The 25723-nt window shown below is 38.8% G+C and overlaps 2 protein-coding genes across 2 annotated transcripts in view; one reads left to right on the plus strand and one right to left on the minus strand.

Moving 5' to 3' along the window:
• The window catches only part of nek10 (NIMA-related kinase 10), a 39847-nt gene extending 39013 nt beyond the window's left edge, over window positions 1–834 (minus strand). The window contains exon 1 of the mRNA XM_072659523.1: window positions 775–834. The gene's annotated coding sequence lies outside the window, so the exon portion shown is untranslated. The remainder of the gene's footprint in view (window positions 1–774) is intronic.
• A 2004-nt stretch (window positions 835–2838) lies between these two features.
• Window positions 2839–25723, plus strand: part of LOC140557588 (uncharacterized) — a 49031-nt gene continuing 26146 nt past the window's right edge. The window contains exons 1-11 of the mRNA XM_072682205.1: window positions 2839–3549; window positions 4494–4546; window positions 4728–5069; window positions 5145–5438; window positions 9707–9967; window positions 11297–11584; window positions 11657–11753; window positions 13949–13978; window positions 14161–14293; window positions 16953–17038; window positions 24990–25102. Of these exons, the coding sequence (XP_072538306.1) occupies window positions 3410–3549; window positions 4494–4546; window positions 4728–5069; window positions 5145–5438; window positions 9707–9967; window positions 11297–11584; window positions 11657–11753; window positions 13949–13978; window positions 14161–14293; window positions 16953–17038; window positions 24990–25102 (1837 nt within the window). The 5' untranslated portion in view covers window positions 2839–3409. The remainder of the gene's footprint in view (window positions 3550–4493; window positions 4547–4727; window positions 5070–5144; window positions 5439–9706; window positions 9968–11296; window positions 11585–11656; window positions 11754–13948; window positions 13979–14160; window positions 14294–16952; window positions 17039–24989; window positions 25103–25723) is intronic.

Raw genomic sequence — 25723 nt, forward strand, 5'->3', positions numbered from 1 at the left:
GTATAAACCAGTATATATTGAGTTTTGAACACTGGTATGCTGGTCAACCAACACCACACCAGTGCCAGACCAGTATAAACCAGTATATATTGAGTTTTGAACACTGGTATGCTGGTAAACCAGCACCACACCAGTGCCAGACCAGTATAAACCAGTATATATTGAGTTTTGCACACTGGTATGCTGGTCAACCAACACCACACCAGCACCAGACCAGTATAAACCAGTATATATTGAGTTTTGAACACTGGTATGCTGGTCAACCAGCACCACACCAGCACCAGACCAGTATAAACCAGTATATATTGAGTTTTGAACACTGGTATGCTGGTAAACCAACACCACACCAGTGCCAGACCAGTATAAACCAGTATATAGTGAGTTTTGAACACTGGTATGCTGGTCAACCAGCACCACACCAGCACCAGACCAGTATAAACCAGTATATATTGAGTTTTGAACACTGGTATGCTGGTAAACCAACACCACACCAGTGCCAGACCAGTATAAACCAGTATATAGTGAGTTTTGAACACTGGTATACTGGTCAACCAGCACCACACCAGCACCAGACCAGTATAAACCAGTATATAGTGAGTTTTGAACACTGGTATACTGGTCAACCAGCACCACACCAGCACCAGACCAGTATAAACCACTGGTGCTCAATTTAAAGCCCTTTATCGTCGTGTTTTACACTAAAAGGTGGTGCTAAAATTCATGAATTAAGACTTTTATAACCAACAAAAGCATCATTAGATCAGTTTTTCTCACCTATTTCTTTTAATCGATATTTTTGTTCCGTCCTTTTATCTCAAGGTCGCTAGATATTTATTCCGACAGCAACGACAACACACAGACGCCACCCAATCAGCAGACTCCATAATCGAAACGCGACAAGAATCAGCCAATCAAAAGACGCGATTCTGAGAAGTGACGGCGTAGCCAGGGTAACGCCTGACGCCGTAGTACGACTCTCCTCACCCGTTTTGAGACATGTCCCGCCCTCCGGCGTTGTGATTGGCTAGTTCTTGTCTACTCCTGCGCTCTGATTGGTTATTATTTTTGTTTACGACGGAAAACGGGTGGGGAAATTAATCCGTCGCTGTTCCCAGTTTTTATGGGTTTTACTGATTTGTAAAGCTTCTAATTTTTAATTTTGATCATTTCTACACTTCTTTTACCTCTGTTTTTAGGTCCTGCTATCGATGGTTGACCTGTACAGGACATGACAATTATTATTTCTTCGGAAAACATTTCATTTTAACTAAAAAGTAAACTTTTGTGTGTGATTAAAAAAAAAATACAATTTATATACACAAACTCTTTCAAGCTTTATGCTGATTTATAAAATTGGGATATAATACTGCTTATTTCAGTCATAAATCAAATACAAACATGTACCAGTACCAGACATGTCAAGTCAGTGAGAATACAGCGGTCTAGGATTAGTACAGTACAGTGTCACCAGTCTCATTACACAAGCTACTGTATCTCACCTTTACCATATACAAACGCTCTACACTCTGCACTAACTTACTGGAACTGTGGCCTCTGCTCAGCCACACCGAACCCACCAGTGACTTCACTTTCGGTATATAAATAATAACAGATTTTTGGCCGGAGGTTTCCAGAGGAAGTACGCAGCCCTAAATTCAGCCAGTTTCTAAATTCAGCCATGTTCAGCTTTTCCACTGCATAAGATGTTTGCACAAGGCTGTATCTAGTGCATTATGTTCATTTTAATAGTTCACTTTTAAGTATAATTAAGGTGTAAGTGCAGTAAACTTAGTACTACTTATATACTTGCAGTTTACTACTCAGATTTTTGAGTGGAAAGCCAGTACACAGCAAATTAGCCAGTGTTAACATTTACATTTACATTTAAGGCATTTAGTAGACGCTCTTCTCCAGAGCGACTTACAATTGTGCTTCACTATTTACTCAAGAAAAACTTCAGCTAGTTTAAATAGACTAAAAATTCAAAGATCCTCTAAGTTCAGACTCTACTAAACACAAGTCAGTAAGGAGACCACTCTACTATTCACCCAAGTACTCTCAGAAGAGGAGGGTCTTTAGTCTGGGTTTGAGGACAGTGAGTGTTGGACTCTGCTGCTTGGACACCCAGGGGAAGCTCGTTCCACTACTGCGGTGCAGGACAGTAAAAAGTCTGGACACTCGTCTTCTGTGAATCTTAAAGGATGGTGGGTCGAGCCGCGGAGGGACTGGTTCTTTCTGGGCTTTGTGGCTTATCCCCAGAGAGATGGCTATTTTGTTTTGCTATGGGTGGCGTATATATTTATAAATACAACTGTCAAAGTGAGCTAAACTTAGCATGCTTTATCATGGAATTGCATTCGGCTGTATCTAGTGCATTATGTTGATTTTTTAATAGTTCACTTTTTACATTACATTAATGGGTGCTTTTGCTTTGCTAAATTTCTTACATTATTTCTTTTTTTCTGTCTTTTACTAATTACTGATTACGTAAAGCTGCTTTGTGACGACAACAGTTGTAAAAAGCTATACAAATAAATCTGACTTGACTTGACTTGACTAAATTAGCTCTTTAATCTTGCTAAACTCTTACAGTTGGAGCAGGACATGAAGATGCACCATGACACATTGATGTTAGAAAAACAGAAGTACATTACAAGCAGCAGTTTTCATTTGTTTAGGAAGGAAGCGGTCCGGCCCACTGTGTTGATTTCAGAGGCGTGCCCAGTGTAATCAAAGTTTAAAGGCTTTAGTATAGCAAAGGGTTGGTTTCTGTTTGCCAGTACGTCAAAACCAACTGCAGCAGTGTGAGGTAAGAGCTATTTAATATAATATAGTGTTATAATACTGATAATGCTGGTAATAATATCTATACTATAATAGCTACATGTAACTCATGCTTTACAATGTAGAGATACTTAAGCATTCAAATGGTTCTTTGAGTTGAGTCATGACTCAATATATACATATAATCAGAGCCTTTATTAAAGAACATACTGCAATATATAAATATATACAAATGCAGATCGAGCCCAATGAGGTGCTACAGATCTTTCTGTCATTCAGTTGGTACAAAAGTTTACTTGCATGTTCTGTGAATGTAGTTGTGGCTAAAACGGTGGCCACAGTGGTGTGACTACACTAGAATAGGACACCCAGCACTGAGCTCTGTGGTACTCCGTGTTCCATGTCAAGCCAATTTGCAATGTGCATGTAGGGCAGAGCATTTATATAGGGTGTTAGAGTGATAAGGTAGCTTGTGTGATGAGACTGGTGACACTGTACTACTCCTAGACTCTTGTATTCTCTGTGACTTGACATGTCTGGTACTGATAAATGCAGGATTAAGAAGTACAAGATTCAGATTTAAAACCTTGACTCTGGCATACAAAGCCCAGCAACTCCGTACTTGATGGCAATGGTCGGACTTTTTTCTGTCCTGCACCAAAGAGTAGGTGGAACGAACTTCCCCAAATGGCAGAGTCCAACGCTCGCTGTCTTCAACTCGCTGTCTTGTACCATATCACAATTCCATGAACAGAAAAAACAGAAGTAGGCCAAAATGACAACAAATCTGTTCTGGATTTTGTTTTTACTGCTGTTTTCTGTATTATTGTGCACAGCCATTACAAATGTTTTAACATTTTTAGTTCTCATTTTATATCAGTTAGTTTCCTGTTAATAGCGCTCCCCCAAAAATGCACCAAAGATGTATGTTGTCATGTTGTCACTCATTCTGCTAGAGAAACATAGGCCACAACTGTATGTATTAAAACACGAAAATAGAAAAAGAACCAAAACCTGTCAAAATCTTTTCAAAATCTTGACATTGACTTTAATTTGAAAGTTAAGACGATTTTTTTTTCTTCTGTAAAATTGCCATTATGGAGATACTGTATTTTCTCCAGCAATGACAATATATATATATATATATATATATATATATATATATATATATATATATATATATATATATATATATATATGCATACAGATCCAGAATAATGAGGTGCTACAGATGGTGTGTATATATATAAACCTTGTATTGTCAAAATGGCAACTTACCTTTACAAAGAAAAAACTTGGAATTTAATGTAAAAAAAATGAAAAAGCAATGGCAAATTATATATCCTATTACATTTTTCAATATTATTATATATATTGTCACTGCTGGACAAAATACTTGTATCTCAATAATGGAAAAATGTCTTAACTTTTAATTGAAGTCAGTGTCAAGATTTTGAAAAAGACTATATAGACTATATATATATATATACATATATATACAATTGTTTGCATATTGTAAAGATTTTTTTTTCTGAAAAAAGAACATTTATTACGGGTTCTAATATCGTACTGAAAATAGTTATTTGAGGTAGAACACATCTATGTGACTTGTGATAGTATTGTTTTTACATATAATTTTAGCAATGCGTTTTTACACTTGGCAGATAAAGGCCTAAAGCATCAGTGACCTTTTTTCCTCCCTTTTCTAGGCCACATACTCCAGTAATGGACAGATACAAAGTGCTCAACCTTTTTCAGACTGGTAAGGAACACAGTGTTTTGTTCAGTGTTGGAGGGTGCAGAGTAGATTACAACAGGACTTCAGTCACATATATATCATCTTATTTGTTTATTTAGGTTGGCTAATTATTTTATTGTAATTATTTGCTCCACAAATGTTCTAATGGCTGTTGAACAAACTTTCCGTTCTTCTCTCTCTGCAGTTTCATTGCTGAGCTGCCTCACTCATGGCTGGGTGGTTCATGTCCCAAAGTCGGTTACAGCTGTTGAGGGCAGCTGTGTGACATTGCCGTGCAACACCAGTTCACACACTCAGGTGGTTTGGTACGTGTATAGAAGAGCGTCATCTCCAGTCGTGTATTCCAGAAAGACTGCAGATATAATAGATAAGTTCAGAGGAAGAACATCAGCCCCCGGAAACCCTGAGCTGGGAGACTGCAGTCTGAAGATCAGCAGCATCCGCCAAGAAGATGGTGGAGAAGATCTCTATCCATGGATCCATCCTGACACCAAAAACAAATATCATTACGTCAAAATACATGTCGGTGAGTGCACGCACTGCAGTCTGGAACAGTGAATTATGGAGTACAGTTATAATTCATGTTCATAATTTCTCACAGTGAAACCTGAGGCTACTGAGATTTCCGTGGAGGGTTCACAAGTGCAGGGACAATTGTTCTCTGCCAACTGCACAGTCCGGCATTCCTGTCCCTCATCTCCACCAGCGATGGAATGGATAGGCTTGCCTCCTGTGTCTTACAATGTGACCACCACAAAGGAAGGTGAATTGTGGACTTCGGTGGCCCAAGCAAAATTCAGACCAAACCATGAAGACCACGGCAAGAGTCTCAGCTGCAAAAGCATGTTCAGCGGCCGAGCTCAACATAGTAACGCTCATCAGCTCAACGTCTTATGTGAGTAACTATTCTAGCAGTTGAGGCTTCCAACCTTTACATTGGAAAAAAGCATATCATATGTCCAAATGTTTGTGGACACCCCTTCTAATGAATGCATGCAGCTACTTTAAACTGTACCCATTGCTAATGCACACACCCACAGCTTGTCTAGTGCCTGGCACAATGCCTAATGCCAAATGTGGGCCAGAGGGGTATAAAGCCCCCCCCAGCATTGAGCTGTGGAGCAGTGGACGAACTGTGTTCTCTGGAACGATGGATGGTGGCGCTCCATACAGTACTTTTGGAATTACTGTGTTAGGAGAGTCAGGGATGAGGTGGGGTAGTGATCATCATCCAACATCTTGACCTCACTAAAGCTCTTGTTGCTGAATGCAATCAAATCCTCACAGCAGTGCTCCTCCAAAATGTAGTAGAAAGCCTTCTTCCCTGCACAGTAGAGACAGTTACTCCAATGGCCTTGATTTCAGAGTTCAGAAACAATGAATGAGCAGGTGTCCCAATACTTTTGTCCACATGATGCGTTTTAATGAAAACTATTTATCGTTTGGAATAGGGTTTGGTGTGAATCTGGTATAGAAATATAGACTGGTTGGGGTGAGGACCAGATGTTCCAACCAGGGGTTAGCAAGTTGGCTAACGCTATGCTGACAACATAAATATAGCCCTTAGAATAAAGGCTTTCTATGGGCCTATTCTGCCTTATCACCCTACATACAGTCCTCTAAAACCTAAAATAGTTAGTTTTAGGCCACATTCACAAGGTAGGACTGGAATCTAAGCTAATAAAGAAAGAAATCCTTTATTTTACTGTAGCTGGCGAGTTGCCTACCATGGAAAGTACAAAAACAGAAGAACCCAGGCAGTTAGCAAGCTGGCTAACATTCCTACCACAAACTAGGGTGACCAGACTTCCCTTTTTCTTTCTTCTCAAATGAGCTCTATATGTACCTGCATCTCCATAACTACTGCTAAAACTGCTTTCCAATACATAGAGAGACATAGAAGGAGATGATTATTGACTGCGGCCTAAAAAATATGACTAAACACCAACAATAATCATCACTATCATGCAAAAACCTCCAAATATTTGCCACTTTCAGATTAAGAAATAAAAACTCCAAATGTTTTATTCTAGGACTTAATTTTTTTAAATATTATTTTATAATATTAAATCATTTTGGAGCATTTTTATATATCCATTCGTCATGAACTCCTACTGTCAATATAAAGAATAACTGCCAGATTCACATGATGTCAAAAAGTTACAAAATCTGACCAAATGTTCTGACATGTCATCAGATCATCAGATCAGTGTCGCACACAGCTCCAGCCTGTCACTCAGACCAGGAGGCCTAAACGGTGTCCAGCGTAGCAGTGGGGTTTTAAGGGCGCTGGCTTTACTGTGATGAAAATTAATGCTGGAAGTAGGTGATTTGGTCGATTGGGTGGTGTACAGGTCTTGGTAAATGAGTAGATGTTAGTGTAGTGATGTAGCTGCATGTTTTTAAAGGTGCTAAAGCTCCTCCCACCCTCACACATACACACACTGCTATGATCTTACTACTTGACCTACTTCCACACTTCCACATCATGCTTACCACAAAGTGTCAAAGTTGTAGGCTGTTTATTTGTCAGATACGGTACAGCTAACAGTGAGATGCTTTGACAACTGTTCAGTCACATAAAACAATATTTAATCTTAAGTCATATTTTTGAGAATTATTTTTATTAATCACCAACCACAGTGCTCATGGTTAATCCAAAATGTTAATAAATCTAAAACCTGAATGTTTAATAAAGTAAAAATAAGGTTTGGGCTTTCTTAGGAAACAATAAGGATAAAAACAAGGAAAGAGTTTATGAAATATAAGAAATGTATATATATATATATATATATATATATATATATATATATATATATATATTCTTATTTAATTTTATTAAGTCTTATTTTTGAGGATTATTTTTATTAATCACCAACCACAGAGCTCTCAGTTAATCCAAAATGTTAATAAACCTAAAACATGAATGTTTAATGTTTAAGTAAAAGTGAGGTTTGGGCTTCCTATAAAATATCTATATGTGCACAATTATTGGCCAACTATTACAGTGCAGACACACGTTTTATTATCTCACTTTTTTTTGTTTAAGTGAGAATTATAAACAAAAAACTCGAAACTTTCCAATGAACATTTCCAACATATAAAAAAAACAGTGACCGATATATAGCCACCCTTCCTTTCAATAACAGTGAAAAGCCCTCCATCCATGAAGTCGGTCAGTTTCTTGGTCTGTTGACGATCAACTTTTTGTGCTGCAGCAACCACAGCCTCCCAGACACTGTTCAGAGAGGTGCACTGTATTCCTTCACTGTAAATCTCCCGTTTAAGAATTGCCCACAGGTTCTTCATTGGGTTCAGGTCAGGTCATCTTTAATGCCTTTACTGGCTAGCCATGCAGAGGAGTACTTGGATGCATGTGATGGAGCATTGTCCAAGTCTTTTTAAAAGATGTAGACGTCTTCCTGTACCACTGCTTAAAGAAAGTGTCTTTTAAAAACTGGCAGTAGGCCGGGAGTTGATTTTTGAGCTCGTCTTCAACTCGAAAAGGTCCAACAAGCTCATCTTTAATAATACCAGCCCATACCAGTACCCCACCACCACCCTGTGAAGTGAAGATTTGAGTCAGACGCCAGCAAGGTGGTGGTGGGGTAATGGTATGGGCTGGTATTATTAAAGATGAGCTGGTTGGACCTTTTCGGGTTGAAGATGGGCTCAAAAATCAAATCAAGATGGGTTCTGGGCCGGATACTGATCCAGCCACGAGTCCGTCCATCTGGTCCGTCAAGAGTCACTCTCATTTCATCAGTCCATAAAACCTGGACCAGTCTAGATGCCTCAGCTTTGTGTCTTGTTCAGTGGTGGTTGGGTTTCAGCCTTGAAGCCTTCAGCACTGAACATCTGGTACTTCTTGGTGCACCAGGTAGGCTGCAGTTCTGGAATTTGACAGAACTGGAAGATAATGGGTTCCTGGTAGCTTCACGCTTGATTTTGTTTTTTCTTACGACCCTGTTGACTATTTGCAACAAAGTGTTTGGCGGTTCTGTGATCATGCACACATCACCTGCTATGCTTAAATCTATTAAGCATTCAAGTTCATCAGTACGAAAACCCAGAAACACCCCCCCCACCCCAAATAAAAAAAGTTCTAAGACTAAAAATAAGACGTTACTGACGTCTCTGGACTATATTTAACATTAACTCTGGTTTGAATCTTCGGTGTTGTTCTACAAAGGGCTGCTACCCTAGAGCTTAACACAGCTAAAGAAGTAGTGCTAATGGTCTTCAGCACTGCTCTACAAAGCTCTACAGAGCTTAACACAACTCAGATCAGAAGTGTCTTTTGCATTATTCGCAATGCGACAGACAACGGCTGTGTCAATCCACAGCGTCCTCTGTTTCCCCAGCTTATTATATGTTCTCATGACCTCTCTCTCTCTCTCTCTCTTTATATATATATATATATATATATATATATATATATATATAATATATATATATACAATATATTATATTATATAATATATATATTATGACATCTATATATACATACATACACACACACACACACACACACATATATATATATATATATATATATATATATGAGAGAGAGAGAGATCGGGAGAAAATATAATTAATTTTTAATATACTAAAAATAATATATTATATTAATATAATATTAATATATATAATATTAATTTATAGAGGCCACATATGAATAGACTTAGACCACCAACCAATACACAGAGACCAAGTTAATATATTGAGACTATGCATTCATACACTAAAGCACCAACAAATAATACACTGAGACCACAAATGATTATAGTAAGACTATTTATTCACATACTGATGCTGCAAAATAATTGACTAAGGTCACAGGGCAAGGGAGACCACATGTCAAAATATTAAGGCCATATATTAATTTTATTAGACCACAGAATAAAATACAGAGACCAAGTAAATATATTGAAACTATATATATCAGACTATATATACCTATCTATGCAGATAGGTTTTGAGATCTTGATAAGATAAGTGACACATAACAGTGCGGACGGTCATTCATGACAGTATGTCAATATTTTATTTATTTCATTTCAGTGGAAGAGGGTGGGTTGTATGATTTTAGACTGTTCAGTGTATATAGCATGAGAAATAAAGCTGTACTGTGGTCATTTTACATTCAATGCATTTTCACAGACGGCCCCAAAAATGTGACCATACACGGCGCAGAAGGAAAGAGTGTGGTTGAGGGTGGTACTGTCTCACTCACGTGTTCTGGTAGCAGCAGACCTTCTCCATCTCGCTATGAGTGGCTTGTCACCCAAATGAACTTCACTGAGAAGCACAGTTCACAAAACCTGATCCTTCGAGACGTCAAACGGAACACATCAGTCTCCTGCACTGTCTATAACACTGTCGCCCATGGTCAGTCAGAGAAGCTGATGTTGGACGTCCGTTGTGAGTAACTTACTTCACTTTCTTGTTTAGGCTGCCACTATGTTTTGCCCTTTTGCAGGGTGTCCCAACCAATTGTTCGTTGTTGCATGTATTGAGGCCAGAAATTAATATATTATGACTACAAAAAATATATTGAGACCAAAAATATAATATATTATATATATAGTAAGGCCACAAGACAATATATTGAGGCCATATGAAAAATATATTGTGGCCAAAAGTTATGTCATTGACACTGTAAATGATGATATTGTGGCCACAAGATAATTTTTTAAACACAAGAAAATGTCTTGCAGCCACAGATGAAATATATTATGGCAAGAAAATATAAGAAAATATATTGAGGCCATGAGAAGATAAATTTAGGCTAAAAAATAATATACTGAAACTGTAAATGAATTTATTGAGGCCACAAAATAATTTACTAAGGCCACAAGGTAAGAAAGACCGCATAACAATATATAGAGGCCACATATTAATATACTTAGACCTTAAAATACAGAGACCAAGTAAATATATTGAGACTATATATTGAAACTAAATATTTAGAGACCACAGGATAATGTAGTGGATTGTATGATTTTAGACTGTTCGGTGTATATAGCATGAGAAATAAGGCTGTACTGTGGTCATTTTACATTCAATACATTTTCACAGACGGCCCCGAAAATGTGACCATACACTGCGCAGAAGGAAAGAGTGTGGTTGAGGGTGGTACTGTCTCACTCACGTGTTCTGGTAGCAGCAGACCTTCTCCATCTCGCTATGAGTGGCTTGTCACCCAAATGATTGAAACTAAATATTTTGAGACCACAGGATAATGTATTGCTGAGATAAGAAAACATATTGTGGCCACAAATTAATATAAGTTAATACACTGTAGTTAGACTACAATAAAAAATATACTGAGGGCTCAAAATAATATACTGACACCACAACTCAATATATTTAGACAATAACATATATATTAAAGCCATAAGATAATATAATGAGGCACAAAAAAGAATATATTGTTTTATTATTAATTTGATATTTTATTTAATATATTAATACATTGTCTTGCAGCCTCAATAAATCAATATATGATTTATTAATATAAATTAATGGCTTCAATTAAATACCATGTGGTCTAAATATATTATTATTTAACTACAATGTCGCCTTAAATATCTCCGTGTATATGGACCATGTCATATGATTTATGGTGATTAGCATATTCTCAGCATAGGACAATATGCTAATCATTTGTACAGTTGTTGCACTTTCAAGCACTGTTGAGCAACTAGGAATCAAGACTCAGCAGTCATGTCTGGTTTTCCTGTGCCTCAGTCCCTCCCAAAATCCTGCTGATCCCAGAGTGCTCAGAGCTGGCCGGAGGTATGCGGTGTGTGTGCCGAGCGGAGGCCGAGCCCAGAGCTACCATCTCCTGGGTGATTAATGGAAGAAATGCAAGTTTCCCACACTTTAACACCACGACTAACCACAGCCTAAGAGTGACAGCGTCAGAGTTAACAGGACCACTGACCCTCAATGTGTCCTGTGAGGCATCTAACTACTTGGGCAATGACCACATGTCTGTCCAGATTTTACCTTCAGGAGATGCTGCGTTTCTGAATGGTAAGTGAAACAACACTAGAAGACCTTCTGTTTGGTGTCCTTTTCCTGAGTCCTTTGTTCCATGCCTTCTAGGAAACTCTAACATTTTGATAATAGCTGCTGGGGCTGGTGTGGGAGTAGTTTGCCTCATCCTGGGAATCTCTGTGACGACTATCTGCTTGAAAAAGAGGTACGTTTTCCTGACATGCTTGTTATTCTTATATAATTGTGGATGTTTGTGGATGTGGATGTTTAGATGCTGAATACGTGTAATCGTGGATGTTTTAATGCTGAATACGTTTAACCAGCAGCTAGAAATGTGAAATAAGGACCAATTAAAGGTGAATTTCACAGATTTTTCTCAATTTTAGCATAACACACTGGTTTGAGATGAACATGTTGAAAGTGGGGTTTGGTTGGACTCTTGATTTTCAAATATAGCCTTTTAATTTACTATCCAAACCCACCAGTGAACCGACATAGCTCTTCTGAGTTGTTGATGAGGCCTGTGAGGGATTTGTTAAGGGGCATTAAACATTTACGGCATTTAGCTGATGCTCTTATCCAGAGCAACTTACAAGGTTACTCGTATTACAGAGGGGTGGGCCAATGTAGTGTTAGGAGTTTTGCCCAATGACTCTTATTGGTGTAGCGCAGCGTAGTCACCCAGACCGGGAATCTAACCCCAGTCTTCCACATGGTGTGGTAGCTCATGAACAGGTAGAGGTGTTATCTGCTGCGCCACACCAACCAGTTCAGACATGTTCAGACATCTGTTTCTATTCACTGTCCAACACTGTGAACAATTTAGATTAAGTGGCTATAAGTCTAAAAACCATATTGTTTTACACCAAACCCACTCATGACTGTGTTTACATCTAAACCATTAAATTATGCAAAAAAATTGTGCAGAAAGTGATCAACTGATGGAATTGCCATTTGAGACCTGTGGAATATTCTGAAATATGGTCCTTTTATTTAATTGTATTATTCTTTATTATATGGCAATTAAATCAATCTTTGTTTACATGCTCAAAAAGATTGCATAATGCATGTATCTTGATGGTGACCAGGTTTAGCAGACATCCTTTGACCAAGGAAGGCATGGAAATCTTAAACAAAAAGCCTAGAGGTCAGTAGCTTTTGGGGTCAGGAAGGTCAGGCCTCTGTTTAATGAATAAATACCTGTTACAAACCACCTATCCAAGGGTGTGGCCATCTTTGTTTATTTTGTGTAGAACGTCCAGCACCACACCAATATCCGCCGCCTTCCAGAGAAGAGGACCTGCGACTGTGGTTGGAGGCGCCAAAGTAAAAACATCCATCCAAATGTCCACACGTCTGCTTTTAGCGTTTAGTGTAGGAGAAACTGGGGAAGTGATGGCTCAGCGGTTGGAGCTCCAGGCTACTGATGACAGGGTTATGGGCAAGGCCCTTCACCCTCTCTGCTCCCCGGGCACTGGAGTTGGCTGCCCACCGCTCTGGGTCTGTGTGTGCTCACTGCCCCTAGTCCCCTAGTGTGTTGCACCTTTGACTGCCCCTAGTTCCCACAATTACTTGCACCTTTGAAATCAAGCCCAGAACCTCCTTACACAGGTGCTTGTGGATTAGCTCCTATGCTAATAGCCTCCTATGAACCTGATGCATCCACTTCACTGGAGCCTCATGACCTCATACGCTTCCTCCACAAAATAATATGCACATACATATGGGGGATGTTTAGGGAGGGTGTTTTCAATTTGGGGCCTTTAACCACAGATGCAGGTCATCTACTTCTTCGGATGTGGTGTCTCAACACTGTAATCTTTTAGGGCCGTGTGGGAAAGCTAGCGCTAGTTAGCAAAGTTCTAACCCTGCATATTTTAGTGCTGTCCCTTGCAGGGGGTGTGTTAAAGCAGGGAATCCACTACAATGTGCCGGGCAGTGTGCCTCCAGGACCAGGGTTGGGAAACAGTGCTGTAAAAAGAGCTCTAAATAGTGTTAATTAGCCTGTTTGAATGTTTGGTTAGCTCAGCTAGCCATGTTATGGTCCTTTATGATCAGTGTCCACAGCAGCAGCCTACTTCAGACTACTTTTACTTATAATTGGATACAACCATAAACCATTAGAAGTGAAACAAGGGGAAATTCTGACTCAAACAAGCTCTTAAAAGTGGGCGTGGTGGAATAAATGAGGTGGATAAATGCTGTAGACAGATATGGGGTACGCTGCATATGGACTTTTTCGGCTCAGGCCGATGGCTAGCTGTCCATCCTGCGTACGCAATAAAGAAGTTCGTTCTGCAACCCAGACTTGGACTGTCTTCTTCTTCTGGGCAAAGAACAAACATGTACAACAAAGCCCAGGCCTGAATGATTCATTATCTGTTCTCTGTCTTGCCACAGACGTAAGAATCCCTCTGAACCCACCTCCAGGTATGATTTATACAAAAATAAGGGCAATTATAAATTAATAAATTATTTTATTATAAAGTATGGATGAATAAATGAAAGTTTATTAAAATAAAAACTTCTGCCTGTTGCGGCATGGTAAGGAATATACTTTTAGCTGTTTATTGTAACCTAGTGGTTATTGAACGCTGCATTTGTGAATTTAGTTGGCGTGCAGATTCGAGTGAAGAGTTAGGCAAGACTGACAACGTGTGCCAAGAAAATCTTTACATCAACAATACACAGGACGAGAATCTTTACATGAACTCCATGGAGATGTCAGCAACTCCCACAGAAAAGGTACAATCCACTAGGCAGAATTCATTAAACCCCACCACATGTTCTGCAATAGTGCCGAATGGATTCGTAAACAAGGATTATTGTATGTTTTTACCAGTTTTCTAATGTGACATTGTCATGTGCCACTCATTGTCATGTGCCACTTATGATAGAACACTGCCTGAGTGAGTCTGACAATAAATAATATCCTGACTCTTAGAATCAGATATGGCTTGATTAATCTTTCTATTGTGTTTTTAAACATGTTTGGTCACACAGGCAAGTTCTCAACAAATTATAAATGTACATTGACTCTTACACAAAAATACATGGTACATACTGTACATAATATTGCTGAACTTTAAAGAAAGATTAGTGTTTTGTTTTTGTTCTAAATCATAAAGAAAAAAGTGAAAAAAGGAGAGGAGTAACTCTTACCAATTTCTCAGGCCTCAATATATGGTATTAGGCAGCATGGTGCCAATGGGTTCATGTTTATCTGCTCCAGAGAGTCCTATTCTATTGGCAGTGCTTCTCTTCAGGGACTAGACAAGCTGTGTCTGTATTTGCACATCTGCATCAGCAATAGGTGCAACTTAAGGTAGCTGAATACATTTATTGAAAGAGGTGTCCACAAACATTTGGACATATAGTGTAGTTCAGAAGACATCCACTAGGTCAGGCCAGGAACAGAGATGCTACTGCAAACCATAGATACTGTATCTCAGAGGATCTAGTTTTGACAAGAAAGAGGGATTACTACTACAAACCATAGATACCTCAGAAGACCACTAGATTAGACCAGGAAGAGGGAGAACTACTACAAACCACAGACACCTCAGAAGACCTCCACTGTGTCAGGCTAGATAACTTCAGGGATAACTACAGACTCTAGACATAAACAGAAGAGTCTAATCTAACTAGACAGAACCAAACACACCTCAGAGAGGTCAGTAATGTTTACACAGGTGAGTCCCTTGATCAGCTTTAGGTCAACCATCAAACATCAACAAAAAAAAAAACAGGACAGGTTAGAAGCCCTGTGCAGTGTTTGGCAGAGCCAGTAGAGGGAGCCAACATGCCAGACAGGGTCAGAAGAGGAAGCATGTGTGACACGGATCCGAACATCTGTCTGATGTTGATGTTAATAAGCCATTTTTTAATGTGTAAAAAGAAAAGTCAGAAATAAGGCCAATCAAGGTGCAACACTCACTACAGACCATAGCAAACAGTCTGACTTGTGGAGTTTCTGAATGAATGAGGGCTGAAATGTCAGGTTTTCATTTAAAGAAAGATAATAAAGATAAATAAATTAAAAAAATAAGATAAATAAAAGTTTTGCTATAGTGCAGTGAGCATTGCGTCTTTTGTAATCAGCTGATATGGATATGAAATCAATATCATTGTGTCCATCATTTGTTTCCTATGTTTTTTTTTCATTGTTTATTTGCTACCATCTTCTTTTATTAAAATCTGTAGCTCTTATTCAGAGATTTTCAGTCCATTCTGACATCAAAACTGGTCCTGAGTGTTGGTCATTAACCCCTTAAAAGGCCTGTGGCATTATTACAAACTTCTATTATTGAAGAATAGCCCCATATAGAAGTATAGAAGTCCCTGTAGTTACTGCGTAATACACCTTAGTTTGTATCCTAAGCCTTGGTGCGTTAAGCTGTTAATAAGCATGTGCTAATTAGCATATTCATTTTGGGATTTTACTGGACAGTGTGCTTGCCACTGCCATGGTGACCTCTTGAATAGGACTTTTTCTAAAAGTAGCGTATTCTGTTGTTTCTACTGAATCATTTTGATCTGGTCCACTGTCTCCTAAAGACCCTGTAATGCCTGCTGTAGTGTAATAAAACTTGCAGCATGCAAAAGTTTAGAGACTCCTGATCACCCCATCTGTGAATTGTGAAATGTTCAGCAAGTAAAAGAGGACCTGATTTCTAAAACATTGATTAATATTGAACAATATTAATTCATATTGCCATTATCGGTTTCACCACTTTAGAAGAGTTAAGTCAGTTAGCTGGGGGTTTTCAGTGGTCTGAACGGGTTTCCAAATCTAAGTGGACGACACTGACAGGGGTGTGAACATTTCACCAGGTTCCTGGATAAGCTGTATTTTTACCACAGATTTCTTAAAACCAGTAATTAACTGGAAACCAACACAGTTAACCCCTTAAACAGCCAGTAGCCCACCAGCAGGCCGAAGGTTTACTACAAACGTCTATTACCAGAGAACAGCCTCACCAGTTTGTACGGATGTCTCTATAGTTACTGCATAATACATCTTACTGTGTGATAAGTCTTTCTGTCTTAAGGGGTTAAAGATTAAATATTTATTTATAATTTTTAAGTAAGATTTCTGTTTTAGTTTCTTCTTTACAGCTTCTAAAAAACAAAACAGGAAAAGTGGGCACGGTGCAAAAGTTTGGGCACCCAGCATGCTTAGTTTTGGCAGGTCTCAGACCTTGTAAACCTCTTTTTCTAACCTTAATTCTGCACCTTTTTCTCCAACTGTACATAGTACGTAGTAATATTAGCTATAAGTTGGTCAAATGATCAAAGATCTGATTCAATTAAGGGTGCCAAGATTTTAGCTGCTGAACCTGGACTAACAGAGAAATCAGCCAAATTTAACTAGAAGTCTGATTATGAATTGTATTTCCTGCAGCTTCTGGACCCAACAGGAGAACCTCTGGGGTTGTTTTGCTATTTAAAGTTCCTCAGTCCACAGGACGTGTCTCCCAAATGCATCAGGCATGTTTATATGTTCCCTTAAAAACCCTCTGTTGCTGAATTGTGTGGTGAGGATTGGTGCAGGTATCACTGCACAGTAGAATAGTGCACCTCCACTCCTCAGATAGTCTGCCAAATCTTTCTGTAGGTCTTTTTAAAGTCAGGCTTTCTAGTAATCCTACAAACCATTCTGTCAAAGGTTTCTTGGTCTCCCAGACTTGACCAACTTGACCTCCACAGAACTGAGCAAACAGCTACATTAAAATGCTTTGCTATGTCATATTCTTCTCCTGCTTTGTGGCCATTACATGAGTATTTTAGTTCTCAGAGTGCTAGACAGCTGCTTAGAGGAGGAGCCAGGGTATTTCTAAAGCTTAGATGATTGTGAGCAAAACATGACAAGCCCATTACAAGCTAATCAAGGCCTGAGAGCTCAGTAAAAGACACTTCTCTCCTTTTCACTCTAAAATTAAACACCAATATGAAAATTTTTGTGGTAAAATCACACTGAACAGCCATGACATTAAAAAACAACCGCCTAATATTGTGTAGGTCCTCCATGTGATGCCAAAACAGCTCTGACATGTTGAGGTATAGACTCCACAAGACCTCTGAAGGTGCCCTGTGGTTTCTCACACTGCAGCATTAGCAGCAGATCCTTTAAGTCCTGGAAGTTGTGAGGTGGGACCTCCATGGATCACATCATTGGGCCTGGAGTGGCCATAATCCTGTCACTGGTTTCCCTGGTTGTCCTTCCTGGGAGCACTTTTGGTAGGTGCTGACCACTGCATATTAGAAAAAACCCTCAAGACTTGCTGCTTTGGATATGTTATGTTTTTGGAGATGAACCAATAGTCTAGAACATCACAGTCTGGTTCTTGTCACAGTGTCTCAGATTCTTATGCTTGCTGCCTAATATGTAGATCCCAACACGTGACAGGTGCCATAGGAACCAAATAATTCATGTTATTGACTTTAATGTTATGGCTGATCAGTGTATGTTGGCTACATTTCCTGGGAACCCAATGCTGTTTACTCAAACAGTCAACTCAACTCCTCAGCTAGCTCTTTGTGACCTGCCAGGTGTGAAAATCTAAAGATATAATGAGGAAGTGTGCCATAATGGTGATGATGGTGTTTTCTGTGTTTGCCAGGATGAAGTGTGTGATATCTACGAGAATTCCTGAGACCTTCCCGGCATCTCCTCATCGTGATGACATGGTCTCATCCCAGCTCAGTTCTATGCTGTAGAGCAAGGCTGCTCAATCCTGGTCCTGGACATCTACCTCCCTGAAGAGTTCAGATCCAACATAGCTGACTCTAATGTTCAGGTGCTCCTGAAGGCCTTCATTATCTGGATCAGGTGTGTTAGATTCAGGGTGGAGCTAAACTCTGAAGGTGGTAGATCTCCAGGACCAGGATTGAGCAGCCCTGCTGTAGAGCTACTATGTGGCATTGCTAATACTGTCATGGACTGATCAGTATTTGTACCAGACTCGTCTTGGCCATCTGTGTTACCCAATAAATGTAGAAAACAGGGACACCGTGGTTCCGTTCCCTTCCGTTCTGCCCCCTTCTCCCAGACCAAGTCACAAGCCTCAGGTATCTCAGACCGCCTTCATTGAGCTCCCAGTGCAGAAGCAGAGAGGATTTCCCCCTGGATTCCCAGTTTGTCCGGTGTGTGGATGCTCCAACAGTAGAAGTGCAGCTAATGTAAGTTCCTCTACAACTCGGCTTCTTCATGTACTGAACAGAAAAGGAGCCATGCAGATCCTGCAGATGACCAGCCTCTTCCAGCCAAGCCTGTCTGTCAGTCACTTAATTTCTGAGTGTAACCCCACCTCCTTAAGATAGAGCAGAGTAAGGGTTAAAATTAGATTTCTGGGGACTTCTTAAAGTAGTCGATTGACACAATATACTTTTAGAAAAGGGCTCTTAACCCTCCTGTTATGTTCAATAACTGTAATATTCCCAGGTCTCGTGTTTGATCATTTGAAAAAATAAGCATTATCTTTAGATCCATTCATTTAAATATAATCAATATTAAGTGTAATCAGGATTTACAGCCATTACGGATAACAGTTGACTCATGATAATTCACTATTCAAATACATAAATAAATAATTAATAAATAAATAAATAGGCCTCAGTTTTGTCTACATTTGACATTATAAGCCTCTATTGTCACTTCTGGGTTAAACCGAAAGGCATCAGTCCTTTTAATTTTCAGTCCTTTTAATTAAAAGTATGTATTCCCATATTTTCTAAACTTTGAAAAGGGTCAATTTGACCCACAACATAACAGGATGGTAAAGGGATCTTGAATAAAGGCAATGGTTGTGTATAGAGCCCTTACAGCTCAATAAACCATTTGGAGGCTTAACTGGTTCTCTGGGGTTCTGAGTGGTCCAGTGGACTAAGGCACGGTGGACTAGAAGATCAGCCTGCCATCAGCAGCCTTGATCGGTTGATGGCACTTGATCTTGTTTGTCGAATACCTGTTTTCAGTAGATTTTTACACATCTGTAATTAACTTTGAGATATATGATATATTTGTTTTATGTATTTTCTTTTATACATATATTATGAAATGAACTGTAACGTTTAAATCCAACATAATTCAAATTATTACAAAAAGAACATTTGTTGAATATTTATGCAATCATACCAGCTCACTCATAAGCCAGTATGCCACTATATAGGCCACTTTCCAAAACTCAGCACTATGTCTATATAAAGCATGCGCTGAAAAGAACACCCTGCCTACAGTGAAGCATGGTGATGGCTCAGTGATGTTCTGGGGCTGCTTTGCTTCCTCTTGCACTGGAAACCAGCAGTGAGTGGAAGGAGGGCAAGATGGACTCAATCAAGTATCAGAAAATCCTAGGAGAAAACCTCATGCCTTATGTAAGGAAGCTGAAGTTTGGGCATCAGTGGAGCTTCCAACAGGACAAAGAACCCAAGCATGGGCTAAGATTCCTCACTAACGCTGTCAGAAGCTGGTGCCTGGCTATAACAGCAGAAGGGTTTTCTACTAAGTACTAACGACACTTGTCATGAAGGGGTCTATTAGTGTTGTTATGCTATTTAAACTGGTCTTGTTAGATTGTTAATTTCAATCAGCTGAAAGTTTGTATATTTTGCTAATAAACCATCAGCCCTTCAACAGAATGAACCAACCAGCTTGCTGGTTATGGATAAAATTCTGTCCTTCAACAAAAAAGGCCAATCAACTTGTTGGTTATGAAAAAAGTCACGCCCTTCAACAAAAAGAGCCAATTAACTTGCTGGTTATGGATAAAGTCCCGCCCTTCAACAAAAATAACCAATCAACTTTCTGGTTATAGATAAAGTCCCGCCCTTCAACAAAATAAGCCAATCTACTTTCTGGTTATGGATAAAGTCCCACCCTTCAACAAAATAAGCCAATCAACTTTTTGGTTATAGATAAAGTCCTGCCCTTCAACAAAATAAGCCAATCAACTTTTTGGTTATAGATAAAGTCCCACCCTTCAACAAAATAAGCCAATCAACTTTCTGGTTATGGATAAAGTCCCGCCCTTTAACAAAATAAGCCAATCAACTTTTTGGTTATAGATAAAGTCCCACCCTTCAACAAAAATAGCCAATCAACTTTCTGGTTATAGATAAAGTCCCGCCCTTCAACAAAATAAGCCAATCAACTTTCTGGTTATAGGTAGGACTTTATGTTGAAGGGCAGGACTATAATATTTATCTATACTCTACTATTCACCCAAGTCCTCTCAGAAGAGGAGGGTCTTCAGTCTGGGTTTGAAGACAGCGAGTGTTGGACTCTGCTGTTCGGACACCCAGGGGAAGTTTGTTCCACCACTTTGGTGCAGGACAGAAAAAAGTCTGGACGCTCGTCTTCCGTGGATTTTACAGGATGGTGGGTCCGACAGAGCCGTACTTGAAGCTGGAAGGGCTCTTGGTGCGGATCAACTTTTGACCATCGCCATCAAGCACGGAGGGGCTGGCTGGTTCGTTCTTGGCTTTGTAGACCAGAGTCAGGGTTATTTGTGTTCATTACTTGGGCAGAAAACTTAAAACACCAGAGAATTAAGCAGAACTGACTAAGACCAACTACTCAGAAAATGGTGCGAAGGAATACGTTTAGAAGTATTGTGGCATGAGCACTGTGCGCTGCGGTTGCTACATATCCTATATAAGAAGCAATGTTCTCAGAACCCCCTGCAGCACCTTCTCTAAATATAGAGGCGAGCTCTGTTCGCTTTCTGTTAGAGCATCCACTGTGTTACAGGGGGAGGTTCATCGGACTGCATGTTTCTTAGTCATTCACCAGCTGTGGATCCCAATCCTAGTCCTTAAGACATTAGATACATAAACACATACACACACCACAGCAATTAACCCCACCCACCCAGGCCACCCACGCCCTAAAAAGTGAGGTGGATAATAAAAAAAAAACACACTATGCAAAATATACAGAACAAAACAAATCACACAGTTTCCGCCGCTGACGTGAAAGAGCCAGTTTATTGTAATGTGCTATTTCACGGCCCCTTTGTTCTTCATAACAGCAGGTATTTGCTTCGGACGGTCAATAGAAATTCATAGAAGGGTGGCACACGCACCCAGCTGGAGCTTGACCAACAGAAGCACCAGTAATGCCAATGATTATGAAGTGAGCCCTTAGGAAAACAGAAGAAGTGACAAGAGTGGCAATTTTTAACTTCAGTGAAAGAGGAAGTGCTGCCCCCCCATCTGAATTCAAAAGGAAGTGCTCAGAGAAATGAAAGTTAAAGGTTCAGTACCAGCAGTGCTGGTCTCTGTTTTCCAGCGTGACTAGAACATCTGTAGTCCTGAAAGGTAAGAGTTGCATTAAAAATACCAAAAAGGAAATAAATGAATAAATATTAGAATATAATAAAACATTACATATATGGGACATCTTTATTTGCTGGATTTCTAATTTCTAAATTGAACTTTTTTGATAAAAGGTAAATAAAATATGCACTGTGGGCAAAAGTAATGGCATTAATGGCATTTTTTAACTATTCCAGTGTGAAATTCTGAATAGAGCAAACGTTGTGCCTGAAATGTTCAGAAAGTGTTTAAGGTTGTTTCCTGTAGAGAATTTATTCACTTATTTGCACTTGTTATTAAAATGATAAGGTGGCCAAATATTTGCAGGAAACTTTGTATCTATAGGAAACCTTGTATTTATAATATATTAAATTATAAATGCAGAAAAAATTTCAATTTTGAGAAATGAGTGACAAAAATGATTGTTATGATAATGATGATGATAATGATGATGATGATTATAATTATTATTAGATATTATATATCGCAAAGAAGCTCTAAAAATATAAAACGTTAAATCAGCTGATTGTGTAATAAGAACTCTAAGAACTCTAAAAAAAAAAAAAAATCTAAAAGAAAATCTAAAATAAATAAGCAACATTCCTTCTACAAAAAATCTTTTAGCCTAAAATTGCAAAACAAAAACAGGTAAAAGAAAAAAACACTAATTAGCAACATTAAACAGTAAATCTAACCAAAAAAATGTTTAACACACTATACAAAAAAATGCTGCATTCACTGAGCTCATAATAGTAATAATAATAGTTTGCAGGCCAAAAATCCGAGTGGTCCAGCGAGGATCTCTGGTTCGAATCCCAGATCATTGTGCTTGCCATCAGCAGCTGGAGTCGGAGTTACCCCTGCTCTCTCAGGGGTGATGTCGGTCAGCACAGTGTTTGTTAACTGTTGTTTCGGAGCTGGGGATCTGGCTCTTTCCTCTGAGAGCGTTGGCTGCCTAGTAATTCTGCATCAGTGGCAGTTTGAAAAAAAGGGGGTGACTGTCTTCACATGTGTCGGAGAAGACGTGTGCTAGTCTTCACCCTCCTAGTGTATTTCTAGTGATAGGGGGAGTTCACACAGATGGGGATTGGGTAATTGGATTTCCAGATTGAGTAGAAAATTGAATAGAAATTAGAAAACAAAATGCCCTTTTTAAAAAAAGGTCTTTTATATAAGTTATATATACATTTTTATATAAGTTTTATATAAGTTATATATAGGTTTGGTGTACTTTTATTTATTATTTCAGCCTATACACTAACTTAGTAAAGTTACTTAACTTAGGACAGTTAACTGGCTGCACTACAAATGTTAGTGAAGTAAGTGGATAACTGTATTAACTGATTAATGGTAACACTAATACTAAAGCTACATGACACTGCCCGAAACTTTTCAACACACCTACATAAATTGGAATACATTTATAAAAGCTTAGTGACAACAACTGAGCTGATTCTGGCTGAAAGAAGCCTTTTTTAATGTTCGTGTAGGTTTCTATCTGGAATGCTATGCGCAAAATTACAATGTCATGAAGGTCTTATATAAGGCTTGAAGCCTTATTGATGGTGCATACCAGAACTTTTTTTTTACCAGATACATGAAAAGTAAACTATTAATACACTTTACATTCAATTCTAAACAGGAAAATAATGCTACAGATGTTAATGCTAATGCTAAACATTAATTGTCATTAAACCATTTTATTACTGTGACCTAATCTGAAATCAGAGTACGATTTGATACAAATGTTAAATGTCTCACTATTGCTCTGTGACAGGCTCATTTAGGTCATTTGACTACAGTAAAAAGCAAGTAACATCGTAGCTGTCAATGTCTATTTAATTTTGTTTACTATTTGGTCATTGTTCTTTACATTAAATCAGAATTGCATGATGACTGGACCAATAGAAATGCTCCAGAATTTGTTTACATTGACTCCATTTGAAAGTTAAGTTTTTACCCTTTCTTGTAAAGCTGAAATCATAATGTGACATACGAGGAGATTTGGCATGGAACAGCCCAATCACTATTTGGATTTGCTGAAATTTACTGTGTGCTCTGGTGAGGCAACTATGTAATCTTGTCACGTCTGATATAGTAATTTTATCTTTGTCAAAGTCTGATGTAATAATATTGATTTTACTAAAAAAACACACAATGTGAAAACACAAAAATGTGAAGTTCCACAATAAACAGCAACATGCATTGTATAAGGGTTATCACAGGCTTATTACACACTACGGTTTATTACTCAGTAACTACAGGGACTTCTGTACAAATCAGTGAGGCTATTCTCTGGGAACAGAAGTTTGTAATAACACTTTTGGGCACACTGGTGGGCTCTAGGCTGCAGATGGTGCTGCATGAGGATGATCAGGCTATAAATACCTGCAGAGTGTGTGACAGGTTTCATAGTTTGAGAAGAGTTGAATGTGAGGAACATGGGTCACTAGGCTGATGCAGTTAATGATTGGCTAAAAGGAGTGACTGCATTTGGGCAGTGCCAAAGACCATAGTGTGATGGAAGTAGCTGAATCTGCAGGTTTGTGGTCGTACGGTAATACGGGTCTACCAGCAGTGGCAGAAACCCCAGTCTACAGCACATTCTCCTTAATCTTGAGCAGCAGTGAGTAAAGGCCTATTGTGTGTCACTCTGCTCCATATGTTGATGGTCTGCAGTTCTCTGTGGAGTGTTCTTTCAGATGTTGGTGGTGAAGAACCTGTGCTAAATTCTAAATGCAGGTCTTGCCTGGAAACCAAGCGATTTTCATTCACAAGCTGTGAAACCCATTGCCGGTCGCTGTCTGAGAATTTCCTGTAGACTGGTGGTATTTCTGCCACTGCTGGTAGACCCGTATGACCGTAAGCTTATACCACTGATTTCTGTGTAAAAATCAATCGAAATCATTGAATTAATCAAAAGTTAGCAACCTTCAAAAACTGTATCGTTAATTTTTGAAACGCTAATTCATGGAGATTTCTGACATGACCTGCAAAGCCCTTGAAATGAAATAGCTTGAAAATTGGAGTTAAGATGACGGGTAAACAAACTATAGGATTCTTTAAGGTTAAATTCTTTAACTTAAAATATGTGCGTGATTTATTATGTATCTGCAACATGAAGTATGCTTCTTTTTCTTCTTTTTTTCCTTCCCTTTTCTAGACCTCAGACTCCAGCAATGGACAGAAATAGTGGAAACAGTGGACAACAGAAAGTTCTCGGAATCTTTCTAAGCGGTAAATTTTCTGTCAGTCATGATGTAACTGGACTGCATTATGAAACTGATACAGTACGTAATGCTCACAGCTTTAGCAGTTGAGATGCAATTTACAGACTTTCTAAATTCGGCTCCTGGTGACTCATGGTGACTCACAACTTTCCTTATTGCCAGCTCAACAAGATCTTACTTCTCAGGTTCATTTTAAAATGGCTGTCAGCTTTTTTAAAAAAATCAGTTTATGCTTTTAGCTTCTGAGTGAATAACCAAGTCAAAGGAACTGAGAGATTTTTGTTTGTTTGTGTTTCCTTTGTGGGCTTCGAGTTGGGTGGGACCCTGATACCAAGTGATCACCCGAATCAATCAGAATTAGGGCAGATTTTCTTTTTTTTACTCTTTGACACACACACTGACACTACAACCTGACCTAAGTACCAGCGAGTGAAACAGCTAACATTTTCAAAAGCACATGGTAATAAAGTAATCATGGTAACAATTACTAGAACACAGATCACAAACTTTGGCTTTGGTTGGTGTGAAAAAATGCTCAGATTGTTTTATGAGCTTATTTGCAACCTTGTTATATTTGAAGAACCCACATATTATAGCATAGTTTAAAACACTATTACAAAAACACTCA

The sequence above is a fragment of the Salminus brasiliensis genome, chromosome 1 (genome assembly GCF_030463535.1).
Source record: "Salminus brasiliensis chromosome 1, fSalBra1.hap2, whole genome shotgun sequence".
NCBI lineage: Eukaryota > Metazoa > Chordata > Actinopteri > Characiformes > Bryconidae > Salminus > Salminus brasiliensis.